At 39.5% G+C, this 27,481-nt stretch overlaps 2 protein-coding genes across 5 annotated transcripts in view; one reads left to right on the top strand and one right to left on the bottom strand.

Moving 5' to 3' along the window:
* The window catches only part of OIT3 (oncoprotein induced transcript 3), a 34,566-nt gene extending 24,389 nt beyond the window's left edge, over nt 1–10,177 (top strand). The window contains exons 6-9 of the mRNA XM_054572624.1: nt 216–376; nt 1,889–2,304; nt 7,713–7,812; nt 9,472–10,177. Coding sequence (XP_054428599.1) covers nt 216–376; nt 1,889–2,304; nt 7,713–7,812; nt 9,472–9,642 — 848 coding nt within the window. The 3' untranslated portion in view covers nt 9,643–10,177. The remainder of the gene's footprint in view (nt 1–215; nt 377–1,888; nt 2,305–7,712; nt 7,813–9,471) is intronic.
* PLA2G12B (phospholipase A2 group XIIB) lies at nt 301–27,481 on the bottom strand. Of its 4 annotated transcripts, none has more exons than XM_054572627.1 (4): nt 27,169–27,481; nt 17,552–17,640; nt 14,421–14,586; nt 301–397 (listed from the first exon to the last, which is right to left on the bottom strand). In XM_054572627.1, exons 1-4 carry the CDS (start codon nt 27,377–27,379, stop codon nt 351–353), a joined length of 513 nt encoding a protein of 170 aa, XP_054428602.1. In that variant the 5' UTR covers nt 27,380–27,481; the 3' UTR covers nt 301–350. The 4 variants fall into 4 exon arrangements, with proteins under 4 accessions (XP_054428602.1, XP_054428603.1, XP_054428601.1 ...); XM_054572626.1 differs by lacking the exon at nt 301–397 and adding an exon at nt 10,376–12,045; XM_054572625.1 differs by lacking the exon at nt 301–397 and adding an exon at nt 10,377–12,048.

The raw sequence follows: 27,481 nt of genomic DNA, 5'->3' as shown, positions 1-27,481 counted from the left end.
GGAATGACATATTTCAAGAGCATTATTTGACCACAACCTTGGGACTTAGGAGTCCTGGTTTTATTCACCAGCTTGTTTTGAACCTCATAGATTTCCTGGGGGCTAGAACAAAAAGCTTGTTACATGATGATGAAATTATTTCTTCTCGAAGCCTTCCTTCTACTTCTCCCCCATTCAGGCTTCTCAGTTCTAACAGCAGCCCCTTTCTGCCACAGTCCCCGTGTTGTGCAAGTCCAGCACTGTTGAAGTGAGCATCCCCAGGGACCTGGTCGGTGGGCTGGAGCTCTTCCTGACCAACGCCTCCTGCCGAGGAGTGTCCAATGGCACCCACGTCAACATTGTCTTCTCCCTCAAGACATGTGGCACAGTTGTCGGTGTAGGTTCCTCCTGGAAGACACTTGGGGGATGATCAAAAGTCAGTTATTTGGGAGGTAGTTGACAGAGGTATGTGGTATGGCTTGTGTCCTAGATGAAGTCTTTCCATGGGAAAGAATGGATTTCAAAAAATCAAATGCCATTCATTTAACAAATGTGTTATTGAGCATCTGTCTACAGTCCTGGCACTGTGAGGATAGGAAGTTAAGGCCAATTCTACTATTTCTATTCTCACATAGCCCAGTCTCTCCCATATGTGTAGACATTTTCCCGAGTATATCAGCAACAGTATAATTTTACTTGAAGAAATTGACTGAGATAGGTGGTGGTCCATTTATGAGCTAGCAAATGAGTTCAAGTATTGAACCAGGTGGAGGTAAAAGGTTTATACCTTCATCCAAAAATCTGTGCACATCCCTGTGCTGGGGAGTCTCAGGGATACATGAAATAAGATTTCTCATTTTTAGAAACATATACAGCAGTATCGAGATGATAATACACACAGAATATAAGAAGGAGATAGTGATCCAGGTGACAGGTGCTGTAGGAAGCCAGAAAAGGGAAAACAATGGAGCAGCCAAGACAAGTAGGACTTGAATTGGGGTGGAAGCATGTGTGTAGTTTACCTCGTATACAGGTAGAGAGGAAAAAATAGGGCATTTCAGCTGGGAAACAAATGAGTGAGTCCCAGCAGTGGAGCACTTAAGCTTGTGCTGAGGTGAATGGGTGATGCAGCCTGACAGGCTAGGAATTCATATTGGAAAAGAAAGCTGGGAAAGAGACTAAGCTTCCAGAGATTCACCTTGTGTGTGAGGGGGAGGTGTTTGGGGTTAGGCTGGCACAGTCATGATGAAATCGAAGTGTGCAAGATGAATGGCAAAAAGAGGACCTGGATCTTGGGGATCAGTGCAGAGGCCCTTGTGATAATTTGATTAAACTTATAATTATTTATTGAATCTGACTAAAAGAAAATCAGAGAGCTATTAGACTTGTGGTGAGGTTTGGAGGGGATATTCAAAGAGAAGTTGGCCCCACTTTAGGCAAGTTATGCTTATTATATCTGTGGATAATAACATGGAAATGCCCATGATGAGTCATTTTCTGGTGCACAGGGGAACAGGTGAGTCTAGACATAATGAATTGAAAATTATGTGTCAAATGTGACAGCTAAAGTTCTGCATGTGGATGAGTTCAGCACAAGGTCATACTGCAGCCTGATCACCAGGCCTAGGATTACAGAAAAAATAATATACAGAAGCTGTTCTTTTCTAAAACATAAGAACTTTGAATTGCTAATTCTGCATAGCTCAGGTTTTATGAGTAATATTCCAAAGGAATGCGTGGGTTGAACATGAAACAGTACATAAAAAAAATTTAAAAACTTCAGGCTTCAGCAAGAAAATCACTAATGTGTTTTGAGGGTTGGAGATTGTTATGCTTATCAGGAGGGAAAAAAACCTTTGTAGAAACAGATGTAAAATCTCTTTCCTGTCTTTGCCCTGGCCCGGCTCAGGTGGTGAATGACAAGATTGTGGCTAGCAACCTTGTGACAGGTCTACCCAAGCAGACTCCAGGAAGCAGCGGGGACATCATCATCCGAACCAGCAAACTGCTGATCCCAGTGACCTGCGAGTTTCCGCGCCTGTACACAATTTCTGAAGGATACGTGCCCAACCTTCGAAATGCCCCACTGGAAATCATGGGCCGCAGTCATGGAACCTTCCCATTCACTCTGGAGATCTTCAAGGACAATGAGTTTGAAGAGCCTTACCGGGAAGCTTTGCCCACCCTCAAGCTTCGAGACTCCCTCTACTTTGGGATTGAGCCCTTGGTGCACGTGAATGGCTTAGAAAGCCTGGTGGAGAGCTGTTTTGCCACACCCACTTCCAAGATTGACGAGATCCTGAAGTACTACCTTATCCGGGATGGGTAATTACACTGTTTCAAGGGTTTATTACTCCCAGTTCACATCTGACCTCTAGGTGCACAAGTACACTCAGTATTTTCCCCAAATAATGTGGCATTCTTGTGAGCTCTTAATTAGTTTAGAAACCATTTATGACATTTTGGAGGTGAAAACTGGTGAGGGACAAGGGAGTTAAAATGACTGCAAGGGGTCTCACTCAGAAGACTGCCTAGATGTCATTAATCAAGACAAAAAGGATATAAGTAGAAAAGCAGATTTGAGGTTAAAATATTGAATATGATGGTTCCAAATAACAATATTGAATTGTAAATGCCTGCATGTAAGTCCTTTGGCTTCTCCATTTCCTATACTGTTCTTAACAATCCCCTGTCTATTCTATGCCTACTAATTTGTACTCCTTAACCCTGCACATTTCCCCCCATTCTCCTGCTCCCCTCTCGCAACTGATAACCCTCCAAATGATCTCCATATCTATGATTTTGTTTCTGTTTTGTTTGTTTGCTTAGTTTGTTTTTTAGATTCAATTGTTGACAGTTGTGAATTTATTGCCAGTTTAATGTTCATAGTTTTGATCTTCTGTTTCTTAAATAAGTCATTTTAACATTTCATATAATAAAGCCTTGGTGATGATGAACTCCTTTAGCTTTACCTTGTCTGGGAAGCACTTTATCTGCCTTTCACTTCTAAATGACAGCTTTGCTGGATGGAGTAATCTGGGTTGTAGGTCCTTGCTTTTCATCACTTTGAATACTTCTTACCAGTCCTATCTGGCCTGTAAAGTATCTTTTGAGAAATCAGCTGACAGTCTTATCAGAACTTCTTCATAGGTAACACTCTGATTTTCTCTTTTTGCTTTTAAGATTCTCTCTTTATCTTTAATCTTTGGCATTTTAATTAAGATGTATCTTGGTGTGGTCCTCTTTGGGTCCAACTTGTTTGGGACTCTCTGTGCTTCCTGGACTTGCATGTCTATTCCTTTCACCAAGTTAGGGAAGTTTTCTTTCATTATTTTTTCAAATACGTTTTCAATTTCCTGCTCCTTCTCTTCTCCTTCCCACACCCCTATGATTCAAGTGTTGGTACATTTGAAGTTGTACCAGAGGCTCCTTACCATATCCTTATTTTTTTTTAATTCTTTTTCTTCCTGTTGTTCTGATTGAATGGGTTATTCTTCCTTATGTTCCAAATCATTGATTTGATTCTCAGCTTCATCCACTCCATTGTTGGTTCCCTGTAATTTTTTCTTTATTTCACTTAGTGTAACCTTCATTTCTGCCTGGGTCTTTTTTTATGCTGTTGAAGTACCCAATGAGTTTCTTGAGCATCTTAATAACCAGTGCTTTGAACTCTGAATCTGATAGATCACTTATGTCCATTTTATTTAGTTCTTTCTCTGGAGTTTTGTTCTATTCTTTCATTTGGGCCATATTTCGTTGTCTCCTCATTTTGGCAGCCTCCCTGTGTTTGTTTCCATGCATTAGATAAAGCTGCTTTGACTCCCTGTATTAGTGGTGTGTCCTATCATAGAAAAGTGCATCTGTAAGTCAGATGGGATGGAGCCTTAGGTAATTGCCAGGGCAGGGCAACCTGTGTGAACCGGGCTGATGGAGACTCAGATATGGTGTTGTTGCTCTGTGGCTCTGTGTTGGGGAGGGCTCAAAAAGGGGACTATGGCTGCTGCCTGGCCTTTGGAGTTTTGTTCAAGAGGAAGCTGCCCCCCAGCACTTGCCCTGATGCCACACCCTTCTCCCCGCATGCCACTGGTGCCCTTCCAGCTGCTGCCCCATTGCTGGAGCCCAGAGGGAGTGAATCTGTGTAAGTCCTAAGTCCCTTGTGGGCCCTTTAAGAGGAGAAACCTGAGAATCCCACAGTTTCTTCCACCACTCCAACCCCCACTGGTTTTCACAGCCAAAAGTTATGGTGAATTATTTTCCTGGCAATGGAATCCTAGGCTGGGTGGTCGGGTCCCCTGGGACTGGGATCCCTTGCTCCTAAGGTATTCCTCCCAATTTTTATCTACCACATATGGGTGTGGGACTGCCCATTATGCATTTCTGTCCCTCCTACCCATCTGGATGAATGTAGCTTCTTTAATTCCTTGGCTGTCAGACTTCCATACAGCTCAATTTTCTGACAATTCTGGGTGATAGTTGTTTTGCAGTTTAGTCGTAATTTTTGCTGTGGTTCTGCAAAGAGGAGAGAGCTGTGTTTATCTACACCTCCATCTTCACCAGAAGCTGGAAAATTTTCTAATGGCTCTTGATTTCCTTTGCTTAATAAATGTAACTGTTTACCAGCAGGAATGCTTCTAGCCTCAGATTCCTGTAGTCAGTCTCCTTAGCGTGTTTTTAGAATATGGGTAATGGTCACTCTTAGCTGCTTTAGATGACTAGTAGTAGGTCTCCCAGGGACCTATAGTCCTTTGGATTCATTGCCCTCTTAAAGTAATCTCCAGAAAATTTTAAAAGAAAAAGTAGAAGCATCATATTTAATTAATTTATTTTTTTAATCATATATTTAATGCTAAGTAGATCAGGGAATTGATTTACTTCTAGCGAGAGAGTGCATTTTGGTTTCTTTTTAATTTTTTTAAACAGCTTTATTGGTGTACGATTGACATAGAGTAAATGATACATATTTAAAGTGTACAGTTTGGTAAGTTATGATGTGTACACATGAAACTATCAATATGGTGAAAATAATTAACATTTCTCTAACATCAAGAGTTTCCTTTTGACCCTCATATTTACTTTTGCAAATATAAATATACAATCATAATAACTCACTGGGAAATCATGTAACCTGCAATCTTAATAAAACTTGTGAAGTTTATTTGTATATTCATTGTTCAGACCCTTTGGGCATCTTTTATTTTAAGCAGTTCTAAGAAGCTGTACTATTTCATTTTCCAGCCCTCAGCATATACAGAGCAGAAAATAAAAAGTTGTGGAAGAAATTACAATGCTTAAAAAGTAGAGGCAAGAACTGAAAAACACAGCAGTGTAGGCTTATTTAGTACAGGCAAATAGTCCTGTCTCCGGGACAGTCATGGGTACTACAGTAATGGTGCCTATGAGCTAATGCCTCAGCATAAAACCCAGCCCTCAGCCCGGCTCACTGTGCCTCTACCTTCCACTCACGTCAAAGGGAACTATGAGCAAGTTCCAGACTCCGTTGTTACTTGTACCCTCTGAACTCTGCACCTGCTGTTTCCTCTGCCTGAAATCTTCCCATTTTCTTTATGTGTGATTTTTACTGGTTCTTCAAGATTCCATGAGGTTTATTTCCTCCATGAAGTCTTCCTTGATTCCTTCCAGCAGGAACTAGAAACCTTCTTTCTCCTTCCTCCTCAATGCCTAGCTTATAGTGAGGATCATTGAGTGTTTGCCTGATGAATTATACAATGAGTATTTATCATAATAGCAGAGCCTTAAATAAACATAATGCAGTTTACTTACATCAATAAGTTGTTTGATGATTTATTGTCCTCGGCTTAAATTTAAATGAGTCTGGTTTCCCTTGATATTTAACACATCTGATTCACTGCCCTCTAGTATTAGTTGGCATATGCTCTGAGAATGCAAAATAATTTAATACCAACCAAGGCAAAGTGGAATTAGAAAGTTAATCTCCATAAAAAGAAACATATTAATTTCTAAAATCAAATATTGGGCAACTTTTGCATAATCAGTTTCTTTGGATTATCATATATCATCATTTTTTTTTATAGCCCATTAATTTGAAGTTGACAGAACTAAATTGTTCAATCACAGCAAACAGCAAATCAAAATCCAGAATTTTTCTGGGGTTCTATTCTGTAATATGTTGCCTAGGAGCAGCTCTTTCTGCTTCATTTTCTCTTTTAAAGAAAAATAATAGTATTTTTACTCATATTTAAATTTAATAGTGTATTTTATTTACCCAATATCTCCAAAATATTATTATACTAACATCTAATCAATAAAAAATGATTAGTGAGATATTTTGCATTTCCTGCTAAGTGTTTGAAATTCAGTGTGTATTGTAGTCTGTAAGCACATCTCAATCCTTTTTATTTTTTTATTCCCAGTTCCCCACCCTATAGTCAGTCATTTATTTTTAGATAAATTTAAAATGCTGAGCCACTTAGATGAAAGTGCCATTTTAATATTACATTACTAGTGGTATTATTATAAATATTGGAGTATAAACTCTTTGATTTCATAGACCATATTATTCATCTTTATACCCTCCCGCAGCACCCAGCAGAGTGTGTTGCACAGATTAGATGTTTAACAGGATTTACCGTAGCACATCATTGGAAGACAGTAGAAATTAATTTTACTTAAGGAAAATGAAAATAAATACATAAATGCAAGAAATAACAGAAACCACATTATATATTTAGATCCTCTTCAGTTCAGAGGAATAAGATAATAGTAATAATACAAGTCAAGATGCCTTTTAAACAACTTTATTGGATTTTTTCAACTGCACTGAAAGAGCAATTAAAGAACTAGAAAGTGGTCCGTTAGCACATGGGGCAAGTATCCAGTCTCACAGGCTTTTATATCTGATCCCCACTTTTTTCCTGGCCTGGTAGATGGAAACTATTGGTATCCATAGAAAGAAAAATATACTTAGAAAAAAATTCATTTAGAATTCAGAATGAAGAAGATAGTACAGGTGTGATCCATGGCCTTTAACCTTTAAGGAAAAAAGCTTCAGAAATACTAAACCTTGGCCTCAAACCAGAAAATCCGTAATACTCTTCTTCCCCCAACTAACCCTGTAGATCTGAGATTAAAATCTCAAAACCCTGTCAAGCTACAATTTAGTACTAAATTCGGAAAAAGAGGGATTAAAACAATTTTGAGTGAATGACTTTCCCCCAACAGAACCAGTTATTTATTCTCGAAGAAGCTTGGATCTTTATGCAGCTCTTTGATGCACAAATTGGGGTTTGCTCACCCTTGAATCCCCTTCAGGAGTAACTATGTATTAGGTATTCATAAATATTTATGAACTCCAATTAAAGAAAAGCCTTCTCAAACCAATAATAAAGGATGTGATTGCAGAATTCCTGCAATATCTTGCAAATTAAAATACAACCTTACAAAGATAACTTTGTCAAAAGTTATCTTAGAAATAAATGTTGCTGTTGCTGCTAATACTTCAATACATTGACTTAAATGGAGGTCCTTGTGCCCAGTTTGTGGGTACAGTGAATGATAGCTGTGACAGACAGTGCCCATGAGCAGGGCTGGGTCTGAAAGGAATTTCATTTTTCCTTCATTCTCAAAAAGCCTGAGTGCAGCCCAGCCTCCTCCACCCAGTTTCCCTCTCCTTGGACCAAGCACATTGGACTGGATTGTTTTTCCACCTCTGCTTAAACAATCAAGTCTTACGTGCTCTCCTGTCCTACTTTTAGCTGTGTTTCAGATGACTCAGTAAAGCAGTATACATCACGGGATCACCTAGCAAAGCACTTCCAGGTTCCCGTCTTCAAGTTTGTGGGCAAAGATCACAAGGTAAGCTGAACCGCTCACACCAGCCACCTGAGACTTCCTTCTTAATACCTTCTGTGGTGTTATTCTATGAGCCCACAGTTACAATCTACGTTACCTCTATAAATAATACTGTAAAACTGGCCATCTAGAAGTTTAACACCTTCATGAATGTCATAATTATCTACCCCCCCAATAAAATAACTGTGTTTGTTGAAAGAAAATACTATATGATCACACTTTTAAATCCTTGTGGGCAGGTATGGCTGAAAAGTCCTGTGTAGTGATCATGTTGCAAAGAATATGGCCAGAGAATTCACAGAAGAAAAAAAAACACTGAATAGTGAAATATTCAGTGAAAATTGTATTTAAAATGCCAATTAAAACAATTATGATAGCTCTGGCTGGTGTGGTTCAGTGGCTTGAGTGCTGGCCTGCGAACTAAAGGGTTGCTGGTTCGATCCCCTGTGCAGGGCACATGCCTGGGTTGCAGGCCAAGTCCCCAGCAGGGGGCGCACAAGATGCAACCACACATTGATGTTTCCCTCTCTTTCTCCTTCCCCTCTCTAAAAATAAATAAATAAAATCTTTTTTAAAAATCGTATTAAAACAATTATGACACTACTTTATACATATTAACTTACAAAAATCATGAATCACACTTGCAAAATTATAAAAAGCATATGATGGCTGTATAATTTGGCATACTTTCTGGAAAGTTGTCTATTTATATGTAATAATAACCATAAAATCACCATATTCTTTTTTCTAAAAATACCAATTCTGACAGTTTCTCAAAATCAAGCAAGCAAAGAAGAAAAACAAGACTTGGATGTGTTTATAGAGTGTTGTTACAAGGGGAGCAAAAAAAGCCTCCAAACAGGGCTGCCGTATATCAATTAGTGCAGTACTAAGTAGTTATTAAAATGGTATAGAAATATGGAAATCCAGAAAAAAGAGATGTGAAAAACTTGTCATAACAGTTTACATGTATATTAAATATGCTACATTTTTTTAATGTGCATACATGAATATAGAGGTAATAAGCAACTATATATGCTAGGGTAAGGTAGAAGTTTTTTGTTTCAATAGAGTTGTTGAAACATTTCAGCAAAAGTTTAAGAGACCAATAGTCTTTTCCACACTGCATTTAAGTGGATTGATGTCCTTTCCAGCTAAATCTCTGCTCCAGAACAAGTGCTAACTATGATGGCTAATCCTGACTTCCCTCCTCAACTGGGCAACATGCTTTGGGAAGTTACTTATAGGAAGAAGCTTGGAGAAAGAATTTATTTTACACGGAAGTGCGTGAGAGCCGATGTAATTCCTCATCTTGATGTGAGGAGCGAAAATGTTAACATTGTCAGATGTTGCCTTCACAAAGGTCTCTCCTGGCCCTGAATAAATGCATAAGTTATGAACATGCGGTTTTCAATCACCCACGGGACTCATTGTGTCTGCCGCATTACTGATGTGTGAATTTGGGCAAGCTCTCTAAGGCTCTCTACTCTCCATTTTCTCATCTGTAAAACGGGGATGATAACATCTATCTCAAAGGGTGGTTGTTTAGATGAAATGATATAATATATATGAAACATTTGGTAGTGTCTGGCTTCTAGAAAGTGCCCCACAAGTGATAGCTGTTATAATTTTTTTTGTTAATTATATTTATGGTCCTTGCAGGAAGTGTTTCTGCACTGCCGGGTCCTTGTGTGTGGAATGCTGGAGGAGCAGTCCCGCTGTGCCCAGGGCTGCCACCGGCGAATGCGTCGTGAGGCAGAAGGAGGGGACACAGCTGCTATGCAGAGCCAAATGCTGACAGGCGGCCCAATTAGCATCGACTGGGAGGACTAGGAAGCAAACATCCAAGACCTGGCTTCGGGCTGCCCACCTGTTTTGAACTTCACCCCATGCCCTCTGAGGATATCAGTCAGCGCACTAGAACACCGCCATTCTTTAAACCTCGTGCTGTGGGCCTAGAAACCCCCAGACTCGATTCAATCTGATTCTGGCCCACTGGGTCAGGAGAGGTCAGCTCACAGCTGACCCACCGGACGCTGATAGGGCTTCATCCTCCTACGGCCGAAAGCTATGCGGTCCACACAGAAAACAGCTCACCCCATTCCATTTCTTTACTACAATAAAACACCTTGTATAGGATGCGGTAGTACCACTAAAATCAGAAGTTGGGTATAATATTTCAAATTAAGAACCTAAAAAATTAAATAGTTGCTTGAAACTATGAATTAAATACCCAATGATTCCTCAAATATGTAAATAATATGATACCTAGAAATTTCAGTTCAAATACAGAATAGTTATAAGGGATATGGAAGTTTATCAAAATATGTTTGTACCAAAAGATACTATTTGGTTTTTCTCTTTCACAATATTTTCTTTTGATGTTTTATATGGTCTTAAGTGAAATCTTCAATTAATAAATGTTAAATTCATTAACATGCATTTAAGTGGTTCAATGACTGTAGACAAAATTAAAATTCAGTATTATATGCTCTGCTATTTGACCTTCTATGCTCCAAAATGATAAAATAATAGGAAAAGGTATAAAATTATACCATACTCTATTTTGTAGGTGTTTAATAAATTTTACTGAAATAAATAGCATAAACCACAGAGACAAATTTTATCTGCAGTTAAATCCAATTTCTTAATATGCCAATTAATTTTATGGGTTTACATAAGATCAGAAAACAGTTTTTCCTCTTTTTCTTTTTAGAAATGGCTACAGTCAACATCTTGATGGGCCAGTGAAATTAACAAAAGGAAAAGAAAGGAGAAAATTACCTATATCGGGGGTTTACCGAATTTTTCTGAAAAGGCCAAATGGTCAATGTTTTTGGCTCCCTGGGCCATACAGCCTTTGTCACAAATACTCAACTCTGCTGTCGTAGCCCAGGAGCAGCCACAAACACGTGAGCATGACTGTGTTCTAATAAAACTTCACATAAGCAAGTGTTTGGCCTGATTTGGTCCACAGGCTTTCACTTGCCAATCCCAGGCCTTCATGGCCCTCAGTCTTCACAGGGCACCAGGATCACCTTTATAAAATACCAACATAAGCATATCTCAGAAATATGTCCAATTTGGTTCTAGATCACAACAATAAATTGAGTATCGCAATAAAGCAAGTGATAATCCTTTTTTCTGGTGGAGGGTCTTGCCTTCAATTTGTAAAAAATGTAACATCTGTGAAGTGCAATAAAACCAAACTCAACAAAGCAAGGTGTACCTGTCTGTGGATACCAGCCCCGGAGAGTCTTTGTTTGCTAGTGCTCCTCAGGTGATTCTCATTTGCCGCCAGGGTTGAGAACCACCATTTGGGGAATGGCCACTCGTCTCTCGCGCCCCTCAGATGTCAGGAACTTTTCCAAGTTACCTTCAGTGGCAGTTTTTATGAAGCGCTTCTCAGATCTTAATATGATGCGAAGACCACCTAGCACTTGGGGTTATCAATAGGAATAGTTCACTGAAGGAAAAGAAATGGAACCTCAGAGACCAAACAAACTCCATCTGACCTCCACCTCCATTGCCTTTCATCAGGCAAGCCTTTGACCACAGGTTCTTACTTCTTCAGCACCAGTGGGAATAACTGTTATCATTGATGGAACTTACCAGGTTGGGTTTGTTTTCTTCTGAGCGAAACGGAAGCAAATTGGTGATAATGGAATTCATTCATCTCTTTTCATATTTTCTAAAAAGTACACTTTATTATATGTGAGATGCTTATTGGCAACTGAAACATGGACTTAGAGGAAAGTCATTCCTTCCCAAATGGTTGGACTCTCCAAAATTTCACTTATGAATATAATTATCAAGTTCAGGAATCCCAGTATTTAGTCTTTATTTTAGTCTTTAAACTAAGAACTGAATTTCCAGGCAAATGTGTCTTGGTTGGGGAGACCAGTGTTAAACTGACGAATAGACTTCAGATCACTCCGTGTCTTTTTTCCAATTCTCAAAGAATGGGACTCACTTTTCAGCTGTCCAGTATTTCCTTTCTCCTGCTTTATGGTATCCAAGCTTTTGGAAGAAAGGATGAGAACTCATCTGCCGCACTACCATCTCCAAGACTGACAGCTGTGGTGTCACTCAAACCCATCAAGGAAGCACCTCTTCCTTATAACTCTTCTTTCTCCTCTTCTGCGCAGATGCAGGCTGCCCGTTGACTATTCATAAAGGGCCGGCATCCCAAGGTCCATACAGTGTTAAACACGGTATCAGCTAGAGAATCACATGCTACTTGAAAAATACATAGAGAAATATAAAAGTTAATGCACAGAACTACCCCCAAGTAGTATGAGTAATTTTAAAGAGGCAATGTATTTCCAAGATTGATATCATACCCAGAGGAAAGTAGAAGCAATGATCCACATACAGAATTAAAAGGAAAAGCTTGTATTTAAAAGAAGGTTTTTGAGAGAAGCTTCCATCTAATCTAATAGAGCAGAATACACTTTGGGGTGCCCTCCTTTTATGGGCCTCCAGGTCAAAACCATGGTTAGCAGTCAGAATCTTCCGTACCCCTACGCTCACTCCATGGAAAATGTACCACTTTTGCAGAATACTCAGTCAGGTAACACTACTATGTTTTCTGTCGCTTTCCCTGTTCAAGTGTGGGATGAATAACCATTTACTCATTGAAAAAACAGGCGGGCCTGTTGGATACCTTGGTCAGCCACTCTGTTAGTAATCAGGGATACAGGGAACAAAGGGATCCCAACTCAAGGATCTCACAGTTTGGACAAAGAGGATGACAGGATAGACAGGTGAAGAGATGGTTACGCTACACCATAATGGAAGTTACCCAAGGTGGCATAGGAGCCCACAGTAAGGGTTTCTATCCCTGTGGGGGTAAGGATTAATACAGAAGGCATCTCAGAACAGCTTCTATTGGAATTTTGTTAGGGATTTCATTAAATCTGTAGATTTCTTTGGGTAATACAATCCATGAGCATGGACTATCTTTCCATTTATCTGTGTCTTCTTCAATTTCTTTCATCAATGTCTTACAGTTTTCAGTGTATAGGTCCTTCACCTCCTTGGTTAAATATATTCCTAGGTATTTTATTCTTTATGATGCAATTGTAAATGAGGTTTTTTAAAAATTCTCTTTCCGATAGTTTGTTATTAGTGTATGGAAATGCAACCAATTTTTGTATATTGATTTTGTACCCTGCACTTTCACTGAATCTGTTTATTAGTTTTAACAGTTTTGGGGGTGAGTCTATGTTTTTCTATATATACTATCACGTCACCTGCAAATAGTGACTGTTGTATGTCTTCCATTCCAATTTGGATTACTTTTATTTCTTTTTCTTATGTAATTGTTCTGGCTAGGACTCCCAACCCTATGTTGAACAGAAGTGGTGAGAGTGGATATCCTTGTCTTGCTTCTGATTTTAGAGAAAGAGCTTTCAGCTTTTCACCATTGATAAAGCTGTTTCAACAACAACAAAAAAAGTGAATGATCAGAGTGTTTCAAGAAGAGGGAACTGCAGAGGCAGGAAGATACAGGCCACCTATCCAAGTAGTTTGGAATGGCAAAAGTCAGGAGAGAAATCAGAAATAAGCAAGTTGATGCTGAAGAGGTAGGCTAAAGAGGGACATATGTATGTCATACTAAGGAGTTTGGATTTAATCCTAAGGAAGAGGAAGATGACTGGATTTATATGGTATAAAAATATATCTGGTTCCTATGAGGAGAATAAATTTGATGGGATTCAGAGATTGAGTTAATGTGCAGTAAATTATCAAAGAGATATTTAGGAGAAAGAACCAATAGGACACTGCTTGAAGAAAGTAACTTGACCCCAGATTAGCAGCAATACTTCCTCACCCTTTGTTGGTACAACAGAGTGATACTCCCTTTTACAGAGCCTAATTAATTATCTCTATTTTCAAGCCCTCACAGATTTACTTTATACTCTGGATCTTTGAACGAGTTTTTTCCTTACTGACCTTCTCTGTGGTGTAGGGTTAGCTCTTTATAAGCCTGACTTTCAAACATCACCATCTAAAATACATATAATGCTAATACCTGGATGTAATGTTCTGGCTTCAGAAACTAAGGGATTAACATTTTTCCTAAAGTGAGGTAGGAAAAAGATGTTACAGGATCAGTGCCAGAAACTGGATAGCTAAGCAGCTGTTTAAAAGTAAGTATCCTCAAGTACACGTGTAGACATTTACACCAAAAAAGATAGGTTTTTAAATTTTTTTTTTCCCTGACTGAGAACAAAATAAGAATATAACCAAGTAGTCCCATACAGAATAATTCCTTTTATGGAAAATTACTTAACAGTGGAATGGATAACTAAAGCCAACTGGGCAACTCCTTCTCCACTTTAAAGGGTAAGTTTTTATATCCCTGGGAAGGCTCTGGTGTGGCCCCATCCGTCAGGAGTGGTGCCAGCAGCTCCTGGGCAGGACGGCAAGAGCTTCACCAAATGAGTGCCCAGCATCTCCCCTCGGCCCTTTTTACACAGTTCAGTGTTCCATAAAGTTCAATGAGCGTTCGTGGCCACTTTGAATAAAGGGTCTCTGGCTACATTACTGTGTGGAAACAGGAAAGAAACTCCCTACTCACAGGTAGATGCCCTTATGATACTTACTTTCCACATTGGAGACAAAGCCCAGACTTCGCTTAAGGTCAGAGCAGATAGAGTGGAGGCACCATCGGAATTTTGCATCACAGCGATACTTGTTGGCACCACAAGTGTCGTAGCAGACATCCAGCTGGTTGCAGCACTTGGTCATTGCTGGAATGCCCAAGTCCATCTGGGGAAAAGAGAAGGAAGAAAATGCCACGTTTAGACCAAGGACCTTAGACAACCTTGGCCCCTGTACTTAACAAGCCAGTTCTCGAATTTCTGCTACATACTCAAGTCAACTGAGAAACGCCAATGACTGGAGAGATACATCAGGCTGATGGTCACAGGGTGCCAAGTTTCAATCATAATTTAATTATTAGTTTAACAATTCAGAGTGACCTGTTTTTTCTTCTTTTAGGTTATAGTAATTTTTAAATTCACAGACCATTACAGTGATGAAAATAGAAACTGGAATGTTAGTCCAGGGAGCAGAGCTTCAAGATTTCCAAATTCAACTAAAACGTACATGAGATTTTGTTTGAGCCAAGGATCCTAATGCTCAGAATTATGAAAAATAAAGCCTAAGTTCACCAAACGGTCACCAGCATTTTTCAGAGAGCCATCCCACACAGCACTGTTTTAATCGTGTGTGTGAGTGTGTGTGTGTGTGTGTGTGTGTGTGTGTGTGTGTGTGTGTGTGTGTGTGTGTTGGGGAGCAGAGTCAGACGGAGGACACAAGAGGTCCTGAACACAAGGGATTCTGGTCATACAGGAATATCTAACACACACCCAGACACGCATGTGCACGTTTATTAAACAACTGTAAATAATGCGGCATAAACTGAGTAAGTAAGGTCATAGAATATCATATGTAAAGTTATCAGTCATGAATTTTTTAGAGGACTTTGAAAGAAGATGAAGAGAAGATTAACAGAAATAAGGGTAAACTTAGAATATAGCAGGTAAAGAAAGGAAATAATGAACAAATCCTATGTGAACAAGTCAATTTGTTTAGTCTTTTAAGAATCTTAGCAGGGGAATACATACATATTAAAAGTTTTCACTGGGGAAAAGGCTAAGTTGATGGATGATCTTGACTTCCAAAGTAACTCGTTAGACTTCAAACACTCTTGAGCAAGGAAGGGACATGATACAAAGAGTGAGCAAAGAAGAGCAATTGTTGTGTGGTGTATAAAATAGATGGAAACAGCGTGGATCTGGATGCAGATAAACTATCTTAGAATCTTTTGCAGCTTTTCTGAAAATACAAACTTGGACTTGGATAGAATCTGTGACAGTCTGGTTTCAGAGCATGAGTGGCGATCGATTCATCCGCCATTTCGGGTCCGTTCCCCTTAGGCGTTCTTTTATTCAAACACGTATTCCAAAGCCAGCTAAAGCAAAATATGGAGTTTGACAGTTTACAATGCTCTTTTAAGCAACATTAAGAGATAACCTAACTCATTATTAGAGTAGGCAAAGGCCTGGGCTCTGCAATTTTGGGTAAACTATGTTGCTTACACTTTACCCCTAAAACTAAGAATATATCACAACAGAGATAACTGAGAATTAGATGAGTGTAGTGCTTATCATTCAGTTCAACTAAATTAGAAATTCTTGAACTTGTTCAAGTTTGTATCAGCAAACCAAATGACATTACTTCCAAAATATAGTGCATACCCCTTCCAAAGCTACTAAATTGATATCAAGTAAAATATACTGGCCAAAAATAGGTAGTTTTTCCGAATATAAATATATATTTGAAATGATTGTCATTCTCCTGTGTCCATACACATACTGATTATTGTGGACAAGGCTGGGCGTTCAGCTGTGCCGGTTGTTTAATGCACAAGAGGATCATGTCTAAGGAGTGCTTTCCCGTGAGACACCATAGATTCATTTATGTATTAAGAAAAATGTTTAGACCACAGCAATCAAGCCTCCTTTTCTAACATTCAGCATATTAAGATAAATTTCTGACAAATCAAAGAAAACTGTCTTGAGGAAAGGGGATCTTTTTCCAGTCTGCATAAAAATGCCACATGGGCGAACCCGATTTCAGTTGGAAGAATAAGCATCATGCTGCTTAGACAGTTATTATAAAGAAAAATCTTTTGAATCATCAGAAAAGTGAAGTTGAGCCTGGTAAAGATACAATTTAAAAATCACAGTTTAGATATGAAATTCCTCTACCTACATTTTACATAAAACCTCTTTTCTAAAGAAGTCTTGGAAGAAATCCATTTATAACTTGTTTTCAGGGCAGGCCAACAGTTTGAGAAATGGTCTACAGTGTATGATAAACGTGTGGCCAGTGGCTGGATGTGTGTGTGGAGGGTTTTTCTAGGGGTGATGTCTGCAGATTTCTATGATGTTAAGACTCCAAAAATAGCTGATTTGACACTACTGGCATGAAAAGTCCCAATGATACTACCACAATCAGCTCTTGCTGGTCAGTACCAGCTGGCTCCAGCACAGCCCTGGAAAAGCTCTCAGATCTGTTTCATAGTTCGTTATGTTTGAGCCCCTAAAACTTGGCAGGTGTTTGCAATGGTGATTTCTAAGTTCACTGTATAAGGACTTATCCTGGGGACAGCTGCCTCTGAGAAAAGGAAATCAAAAACTTCTAAAAATTATCTCCCTTCCTCTGCATCCAATTTAAAATCTTATTCACATTGCTCAACTATATTCTATAAGTGATCACTTCCATCGGTGATAACTCTTGAATTTGTCTTAATTAAAACCAATCCCTTCACGACCTCATGGATAGAACTGGAGAGCATTATGCTAGGTGAAATAAGTCAGGTGGTGAAAGACACATACCGTATAATCTCACCTATAAGTGGAACTTAATCAACAAAACCAACAAACGAGCAAAAAGGAACCAGAGACTTGAAAATAAAGAACAAACTGACAGTAACCAAATGGGGGGGGGGGGGCGGCGGCGGGGAAGGGTTGTCAAGGAGCATGTATAAAGGAGCCAGGAACAAGGACAACAGTGGGGAGGACTGAAAGTGGGAGGTGGGGTGGGTAGGGAGGGGGAGAGTAATAGGGGGAAATGGGGACAACTGTAATTGCACAACAATAAAAAAATAAATTAAAAAATGAAAAGAAAAAAACAATCAATAGAAAATGATGGCGGTGGTACATACACTTTCTGGTACCTTGATACCCAGGAAGTAGGAGCTGCAGCCGTTGGGCTCCTGAGGCTTATAGTTTGGTCTGGGCATTGGTGCCTTTCCTAGCAGAGAAAGAAAGCAAAGAAGCAGGAAGAAATATTTAGAAATGAAGCATTTGGAAGCATTCATGAAATAAAAATTGTTTAAACGGGTGTCCAATTTTTCCTTTATAAGTCATCGTTCCTCAGATACTCAAATCCAAATTAGGTGGTGATGATGGTAATGATGACGATGATCTCATAAAAGACAAGTTTGGCATTTTTCCCCTACTCTCGAAGAATTTTATGAGTGTTTACTTAGTAACAATTCTAACGTTGCTTAAGTGCGTGACCTTGAACGTAAGGTCCATGGCAAAACCAAACTGCAGCCTAAGGTTTCTTACTCCTCTCTCCAATGCACAGCCACAGTCTTTGCACAGAGAAAGGAAAACACTATCTGATCATACACTTCAGGAATCAGAATTATAACAGTACCTCAAATATTTTTCCAAAACAACTTGAATGGAATTTTGCAAAATTCCAAAAATGTAGACACACTGTTATTGACCAAAGGACAAAGGAAACACCCCTGTTTTAGGCATTTCTAATACTGAACTAAGCAGAAACTATCTGAAAATCTTTTCATTTCTTGGTTTCTCCTACATGGCATTTGAGTTATTTTATAGTTATTTTATGATCTTGCAAATACATACAAGGAAACTTTGCCAGTTGTAGTCATCATAGAGATAAGCTTGACCGAAGATGACCTCAGAACAGTCATCTCCAGTGAGTATTTTTATCTGTTACCTGGATAAGGAGAATGGGGCTGAACGGTTGCATGACTTGCTAAGTCACATAGTAAGTGGGGGAAGTAGGGCGTAAATCCAGACGTCTTGTTTGCCTCCAAAGCCCATGTTCTCTTTTTAGGAGATGCAAGACACAGCGTAAGACTGGAGAAATAAGCTAAGAATTAATCCTTGGGGTGAGGCACATGGCATTTCTATTTTCTCTTTTTCCTTTAGTCTTCTATCAGATATTTACTTAATTATTTTATTATCAAATTTCAAAACTGAAAAAAGTAAGAGAAACAAACACCCATGAATCCACTGCACAAACGTAATAAAGGTTAACATTGTCAAACTTTCTATAAATTATTTTGTTTAATTAAATGTTACAAGTACAGCTGAATCCCCTTTGCACTCCATTTTCAGTTTAACTTTTAAATACTAAGTCTATGTTTTAAAGCCCACCGTCCTTATCATTCCTCAAAACTGTCTTGATTATTCTTGGACCTTCACTCTTGCATATGAATTTAGAGTCACCATAGTACATTCTGTAAGAGATTGTCAGAATTTTGCTTGAATATACATTGAATTTATAGATTAATATGGAGACAACTGACTTTCTTAGAATATTCTGTCTTCTCAAACATGGGCATAGTAAAGCTTCTCATTTTCTTATGTCCTTCAATAGAGTGTTTTCACTTTCTTGATACTATTCTTTGAAAAACAAAAGTTTTTAATTTTGATGAAGTCTAATTTACCTGTTTTCTTTTTTCAGTGAGGTACATTCACATAACATAAAATTAACCATCTTAAAGTGGCATCCGTGCATTCATGATGTGCGACCCTCACCTCTGCCTCGTTCCGAAACGTTTCTGTCGTCCTCTGAAGGAGATCCGTGCTCATTAGCAGTCAGGCCGCACTCTCCCCTCCTCCCGGTCCCTGGCAGCCACTCCTCTGCTTTCTGTGTCTAGAGATCTACTTATTCTGGATATTTAAATAAGTGGAATCATATAATACCTAACATTTTATGACTGCCTTCTTTCACTTAATGTTTTCACAGTTTATTTGTGCTGTAACATGTTTCAGTACTCCATTTCTTTGCATGACTGAACCCATTCTCTGGAAATACCACAGTTTGTTTATTCACCCACCCACTGGTGGACATTTTGGTTGCTTCCATCTTTTGGTTATTGGGAAAAGTGCTTCTGTGAACAATGAACACCTGTATTTGTTTAGATATCTGTTTTCAATTCTTTTGAGTATATATATTGAAGGGGTGGAGTTACTGGGCCATATGGTAATTTTATGTTTAACTTTTTGAGGAATTATCAACCTTGTTTTCTTCAGTACCCGCATCTTTTACATTCCCACCTGCACAAGGTTTTCAATTTTTCCACACCCTAACAGTTTACAATGTACCTAGATGTGAATTATATATCCTTATCCTGCTTGGAACAATCTGAAGATTTGGGATTCTTTGACTTTTGGAGAATTAATTCACAGCCATTGTCTGAATATTTTATTTTCCTCATTTCTCTAGTTCTTCCTTCTGGGCCTCATATTACTGAATGGTGAACCTTTTTAATCTTATGCTTCTTGACTTCTCTTTCTTATTTTCCATTTTTTCTCTCTCTGTACTGAATTTTTGCTAGCTTCATCAAATCTATTTTATATATTCCTAATTCTCTCTAGGGTGACTAATTTGCTATTTAACTCATCTACCGAGTTTTTTCTTTCAATAATTTTCATTTCTTAGAATTCTATTTAATTCTTCTTTTAAATCTGTGTATTCATTTTCATTGAGTTCTTTTTATTATGTTTTCTATTCCTTTTCATTTCTTTAATAACTTCAAATATTCTTGTTATACTATTTATATACATTATTATAGTATTTATAGAGTCCAGCAGAAGTAACGCCTGCTTGAGTGTGGTTGGTAGGATACGTGAGTGTTTTGCACAAGATGGACATCAATTTGAACATTTCACCTAAAATGTTATGTGATGTGCTTGAGTGTGATATCGTTATGTTACAGAATTACATGCTGATTATTTTGTAATAAAAGATTTTGTAATTAAAAAGTGGTGTTTTTTGTGCCGGACCCTGTATATTATTTTATTCTCTCCAGTTTTGGGGATGCTAAGTCTTTCATTTTTTAATGTCCACTGACTCTCCCTCGTGGTGTATTACTTTTCACATGTTGTAATTTTTTAGTAAGAGCTCATCTTCAGAAGAGCTTGTGTTTTTCAAGGACTCCCGCGTTCTGGATCATACAGTATAGAGTGGTTCCTCAACTGCCTTTGCTGCGGCCCTAGGAGTCTCAAGATACCTCATGTTAACTTCTCAGATTCCTCCCCTGAGCATAGAATATGCCAAGAGTAGTGGATTTTTAGTGAGTGTTGTTTGTCCTTCAAGCCCTAGCCCTAGGTGAACAGAAGGCATCCTCGCTATTTCCTTGGAATATTGGATAGAGGTTTTCTCATTTTTTTTTAAACAGACCGGGCAGCTCCTCAGTCTCTAAGCTTTATGCAAACTGTACAGTCCCAACTTCCCAGTTCTTGGGAAAGGTGAACAGTTACTTGTCCTTTCCTTGAGCATTAAAACCCATCCCCCAGCCGCTGGAGTCTGCATGGGGTCCCCGCTGGACCCCCCACCCCCCACCGGCCCACAGCAGCAGCAGCTGCTGCTTCCCTCTCGGCTGCACCTTTGTTTTCCCTTTATTTCTGGAACTTGACCGTTTCCCTTTATTTCCTTCTAGTTTGAGTATTTTTAAAAATGCTTTAACTCAGTCTTTCTTTTTGTAATGGAGAGGTAATGTACCTATTGATGGAGTCTGCCAGCCCACCAGTAATTCCTGCATTTCTTTTCAAAGGTCTTGAGAAGTATAACTTACCATTGATAACTCTACTGACCCACTGTGTGTGTGTGTGTGTGTGTGTGAGAGAGAGAGAGAGAGAGAGAGAGAGAAAGAGACAGAGAGGCACTGGCGGGAGGGGGAATGGATAAAGTGTATTAACTAACACTGGTAATCAAATTACACTTATGAAAATAGTCACCCTGTGCCATATGATCAGATGTGTATTTAATCTTGGAGGTGAGATTGTGGTGATTTTATTTTTTTTCTTTGGATTGCTCTTTTACAAATGCTCTATAGGTACTATCTTTAAAGAAACAAGAAAAAAATTAATGAAGAAACAACTGTCTAAATTTGATGGTAAAGTTATCTTTTTAACAACTTTGTTGATAAGGGCTTTTACAGCAGACTCAGCGCAGTTTCCGCTGCCTCTTTTGCACTTGAGAACTTACCGGATAGGAAACTCTGATCTCTCAATTTGAAAAACGATGAAACACCAACTATAGACACTTCTTAACTGGCCTGCTATTGATGGTTATTTTTTTTTATTGTGTTTAATATTAATGATAGCTGCAAAAAGTCTGTTTAGGAATGAAGCTTAAAGTACAAGTTCAAAGAAAAAAGTTGATGGTTTGAGTCTTGGCCAAAATAATATATTATATCCTCAAATTATAGTTTGAGTAGTTTTGAGTTGTGTTGAGTTTACAGTTTGATGTTTTGAGTCTAGGCATTAATAATGTACGAGCTGACTTTATTTTCTGGGTTTGGCTACTTATGGGAGTGTGAGGTTGACGACTTGATCCTATAGTTCAGAGACTGGCCAATACGGCCCAAGTCCAGCCCGTTGCCTGTTTTTGTATAGTCTGTCAGCTAAAAATGGTGTTTATATTTTTTAATGGTTGTGGAGAAAAAGCCAAAACAAGGATAATATTTTGTGACCTGTGAAATTATATGAAATTCAAATTTTAGTGTACATAAAAAAGTTTTATTGGGACGCAGCAGTGCTCACTTATGTATTAGCTATGAGTGCTTTCCCAGAAAAAAATAGTAGAATGCTCTTAAAATCCTGATGTGAGGGTGGTTTTCTAAGCAAGACAAAAGCTTCAGAAAACATAAAGAAAAAGACTGACAGACTTGATCTTACAAAAATTAAAAACCTCTGAATAAAGTAAAACACCATAAAATATTTAAAACACTCAAAAATGAGAGTGATTTTGGAAGAAAGTTAGCTAGGAAACTCTTGTTCCACCTGTAGCTTTATACACTCCCTCCTGGATCCAGCCTTTTTTCTCTCTCAGTTTCATCACTGAAAAGACCAGTAAAATCTCTTGGGGCTCTTTGATCCTGGTCAAGGGTTAAGTCTTCCCAGGAGGGCGTGTCCGTTCTCCGCACCCAGCTGGTTCTGCAGAAGCTGCTTCACTCAGTCTACCAAGGAGACAGAGCTCTGTACTTGAAACGTATATCCTGCTTACTTTCAGAAACACTCAAGCATGACATATGAGTGACGCATCAAGGGAACAAAGCAGAACTGTGACAATTTTATTGAGGCAATAAATTCTTTTTCAGTTGCTGAAACAGATTAAGTTACTGCCTGAGGTAAAGTGACCAATTTAACCTAGTTTGCCCAGGACTGTTCTTATTTTCCTACTGAAAGCTTCACACCCCAGGAACCCCAGACCCTTCCCTCAGTCCCCAGCAAAGTGGGGCAGTCGGTCACCCTAGCAGGAGAGCCATCTTTGCCTCTAAACCAGCAGCTGTTTTCTTTTTTCAGGCTATACATCCCCTGAAGAATCTGATGAAGGCTGTGAATTCTTTCCCTGGAAAAATAGACAAACTCACAAGTCTGTAAAATTTTGCTCTAAGATTTCAAAGAGATTAAAAGAAAGTCTAACAAAAAAAAAAAGAAGACTGATATTTAAAGATACTTTTTGCCTTAGAACTAAGCCCAAGAAGAAATTCATCACAGGATCCTTTTATCAAAGTGTGACAGTGTGGACAGTACTTTCAGTCATGACTTATAAGACACAGATATTCTGCTCCAGGGACCTTCCACCAGAGACCTTCATAAAGACAAAGAACATCTAAATCATTTGGTGATTTCTTCCAGAAGCCGAGAAGATGTTGTCCAGCCACTGTGATATCTGTGTTTTGTTTTGTTTTTTAATGTTGAAAGAAAACTAGAAGAATCTGAATGCATAGTTAACTTGTTCACCAGACCATCTTTCTCATAACATTCATAAAATGTATTTGGTACCGGTTATGAGCCATACATAGCATGAATTTTTTTTAATATATAAATTTTTATTTTTAATTTAAGTTATGTTCAGTGTTATTTTTTATTAGTTTCAGGTGTATGGCACAGTGGTGATTCTTTAAGTTTATAAAAATTGAATTGAGAGAAAGAGAGAGACAGAGAGACATTGATTTGTTGTTCCACTTATCTATGCATTCATTGGTTGATTCTTGTATTTGCCCTGACCAGGGACTGAACCTGCAACCTTGGTGTCTGGGGACAATGCGCTAATCAACTGAGCTACCCAGCCAGGACTCATAGTACTAATTCTTTATGTATATTATCTTTTATTCTTACAACAACCTTACAAAGTAGGTATTATTAACATTATTTATAAACATTAGGAAACAAAGGTTGAGAGTTAAGTGACTTGTTCAGGGTCACCAGTAATGAGATTCCTCACCTCACCACCCAATTCGAACCCATGATTTTTCCGTTAGGACCACCCATGCAGTTCCAGGGCCCTACCACAGACCTACTAAATCAGAATCTCTGGGGTGTTCATATCAGTGCAGACTCCTTATTACAGTTGCACTATGAATGTTGTTGATATGTTCTGAATCTCCTTATATTATTTATAGCCCGGTCCTTTGACCAGACTTTGTGTGCTGACATGAAAATAAATTGCTGTAGATATAAGAAGTGTGAAAAGCAATGCTGACACAATATTGCAGGCTACCAGGGTACAAACACACCTTTACCCGTCTGAACAACCTATGGGCTGAACTTCTCCAAGAATGACCTACCTCTTAAATAGTGCTCCAAGCCTTGGCTGCACTCTGTAATCACCTGGGAAATGTTAAAAATACTCATGTCTGGGTCCAGCCCATGGGGATCCTGATTTCATTGGTTTGCTTGGTAGGAGCTTTTAAAGCCTCCAGGTGATTCCAAGCGCAGGGCCGAGGTAGAGAACTATTGCTTTAAGCACAGGCGCACCTCCTTTAATTGTGCCTTACTGTGCTTCACAGGTGCTGTGTTTCTTACAAATTGACCACATGACCCTTCACCAGCAAAAAGATTACAACTTGCTTTATTGCAAAACTCACTTTATTGTGGTGGTCTGGAAAGAAACCCACCATATCCCCAGGTATGCCTGGTATTGGTAAGTACCTATAAAATAGATTTTTTTTTTCTTGTAGGCTAAGTGTCGCTAAGTTGTTCTTTCTGGCAAAAGATTTCAACATTTAAAGCAGTTTTCTTCTCAAAGTGTGACCAGCAGCATCAGGATCACTGGGGAACTCTTAGAAATGCAAATTTTCTGGCCCTACCCCAGACCAACCAAACCAGGAACCAGAGGGACGGACTTCTATTTCTTTTCCTAAGATAAGGTTCCCCTGGCTGGCCTGGCTTGGCCAGGGGAGGCAGGGCTGTGTGTTGTGTATGTCGGTGTTTTAAAGGGACTTTGGGATTTAACAGTGACATTATGCCATTACTCTAAACCTTTTTTAAAAAAAAAGCTACTCAGGTAGCTTTTGAATACATAGTTCCTTTCCATTTTACCAAACTCTGGCACTGAGAGTCATAGCTCATATTGGCGGCGGGCAGAAAGAACCATAGGGTTACAAGGCCCCCACAGGCAGGGGGTGTTTTCTGTAACAGTTTCACAAAGAAAACTGAAAATGCACAGACCCAGTTAATTATTAGGTGTTATCTGGTTGAAAGAATGCTTCACTCACAATCAAGTTGAGAAGATATCTTTTACAAATTTGGCACCATATTCAGGTTCTCCTCTCTGCTGGGTTCCAAGGAAACGAGGCTTAACCCATATTCCCATAACCCATTTTCAGGCCTCTCCTTGAACAGTTCTGTTTTGCAGAGTGAGTGGAGTTATTTGCCTTCCTGCAATCTCTGTTGACTATTCCCATCCCCCACAAAGAGCTGCTGACACCGACCCTGCCTGCCCAGGTAGAAGCTTGCAACCAGAATTTGCTGAAATCTTTGAATGCTATTTTGCTAGAGGAGGAAGAAGAGGTTCTGATTCTTCTTTTCCTAAATCTATTTGCTGAACCTCACACTTAAATCTTGTGTTGCCTCTGGGAAGGAAAAGAGCACCTGTGTTGACATCTGGAGTGAGTTCATCCTTTTCCTGCCCCATTGGTGCAAACTGGCCGAGAATAGCCCAGTGACAAGGCCTCTTTGCTCTTGTCCAACCCACCTTATACAAAGCCATGGCTAGGGGGTTCAGGTGGATCTTAGCACAGACCAGGCTTTTTACCCCGTGTCATCTTCACAGAGAAAACACAGCTTCCTTTTTCATCGCAGTCATATGTGGTTAGAATTCTGTGTTGCAAAAGTTTTTATTCCAGAGCAGTGGTTAACCATGGTATCCTAATGAGTCTCGTCTTATAAGAAAGCAGTTTCCCCTGCTCGAAGGTAAAAAGGGAGTGAGGGAGACTGATTGGATGAGGCTACAAGTATGCAGCTTTTTCGAGTCTCTCTCAAAGCTCAGGTCTGTCTGTTGAGTGTTTGGAGAAAACATTTCGCAAGTGTTTTCCTACTAGGCTAAACTGACTCTCCATTTTTATCTCTAACCCCATGATGAAACATTTGATAAACTCAACCATAAAGCCAATGCTATATGAGACTGTATGCTTTTGAAAACATTTGCCTTTAAAGCTCCCCCCTGCCTCCCAGCTTTGAGGTCCAGGGCTCGGCATTCGGCCCGCGTTACACGGACTTCAGCGCAGGGGAGGAAGAACTGGCCCAGGGTCTCCTCTTTGGCAGCCAGGCATGCACCCTGGCTCCCAGGTTTCCTCTTTTCCACGGGGGCAAGTTGATGCTCCTACCTGTTCACAATTCTATACCTGGCACCAGGCCTGAGGGACAGTCCCAGTTCCCCTCAGGGCCTGGTCCCACGTGGGCAGAGGCAGCTGGCAGTAAGCTTTTCCTGCCCACTGCAGGCCCGCCATTGCTGACTGAGGAGTGTCAGCAAACTGATGCCTGTCAGAGACTGACGAAGCTGGAAGGAAGGTGTGAACAGCACCAGGGGGAAAAAAAATCCATTCCCAACCTTAGCACAGAGTGTCTTAGGAAGCTATTTCAGCCCCTGGCAAAACTTCTGGATATTCAACTTCAGTTTTCATCCCTGAGAACTCTCAGACACCTCTTCCTCCCTGCCCACGCTGCCTTTCCCTGAAGTACTGCCTCACAACAGATTCATTAAAATGGCCACACGGAACAAGTTTTAGAAAGCTTCTTTGGAGCTGGTTTGCCAGATAAAATACAGGAAGCTCAGTGAAATTTGTATTTCAGATAAACAACCAATAATTTGTCAGTATAAGTGTGTCCCAAATACAGGGTCCACCAGAAGTAAAGGGCTGCTTGAGTGTGGTTGGTAGGGTAGTATGGGTGTCATAGTGTATAGTTTTAATTTGAACATTTCACCTAAAATGTCATGGTGTGCTTGAGTGTGATATTGTTGTGTTATAGAATTACATGCTTATGATTTTGTAATGCAAGATTTTGTAATAAAAAGGGGTGTTATTTGTGCCAGACCCTGTATTTCAAATGTATTAACACATTATTTGCTGTTTATTTGAGATTCAGATTTCACTGGATGAATCTGGCAATCCTACCTAAGACTGAATGACAATAAAAAGTTCATGACCCATTGTGACCCTGCACCGGCTGCTCACAGGTCCACCGGGAACAGCTTTTACAGGGAGAAAAACGGTGTACTCACCATATCGGCACCTGTACTGACAGACTCCATTTTTCCCTCCCAGAAACTCCAGAAAGGAATCAAAGTAGTTGTTGACAGATTCAAAGCTGCCTCGGATGTGCCGGAGGCCCCAGTCTGAATAGGACTCCTCTGCATCAGGGCTGGTGTCGCTTTCTGCCAGGCTACTCCCCAGGCTGAGCCACAAAATCAAGGAGCTGGTGACCAGCTTCATCCTGTAGCCGGGCAGGCACTCCTCAAACCCCAGCCACGGTCCCGGGGAGCCCAGGCACGCAGCCCGTAAGCAGGACTGGGAAAGGGATTATCTGGAACACTC

Source organism: Pteronotus mesoamericanus, unplaced genomic scaffold, assembly GCF_021234165.1.
Source record: "Pteronotus mesoamericanus isolate MK-2021 breed Mesoamerican mustached bat unplaced genomic scaffold, CSHL_Meso_final contig_24, whole genome shotgun sequence".
NCBI lineage: Eukaryota > Metazoa > Chordata > Mammalia > Chiroptera > Mormoopidae > Pteronotus > Pteronotus mesoamericanus.
This window is presented reverse-complemented; position numbering and strand designations above follow the sequence as displayed.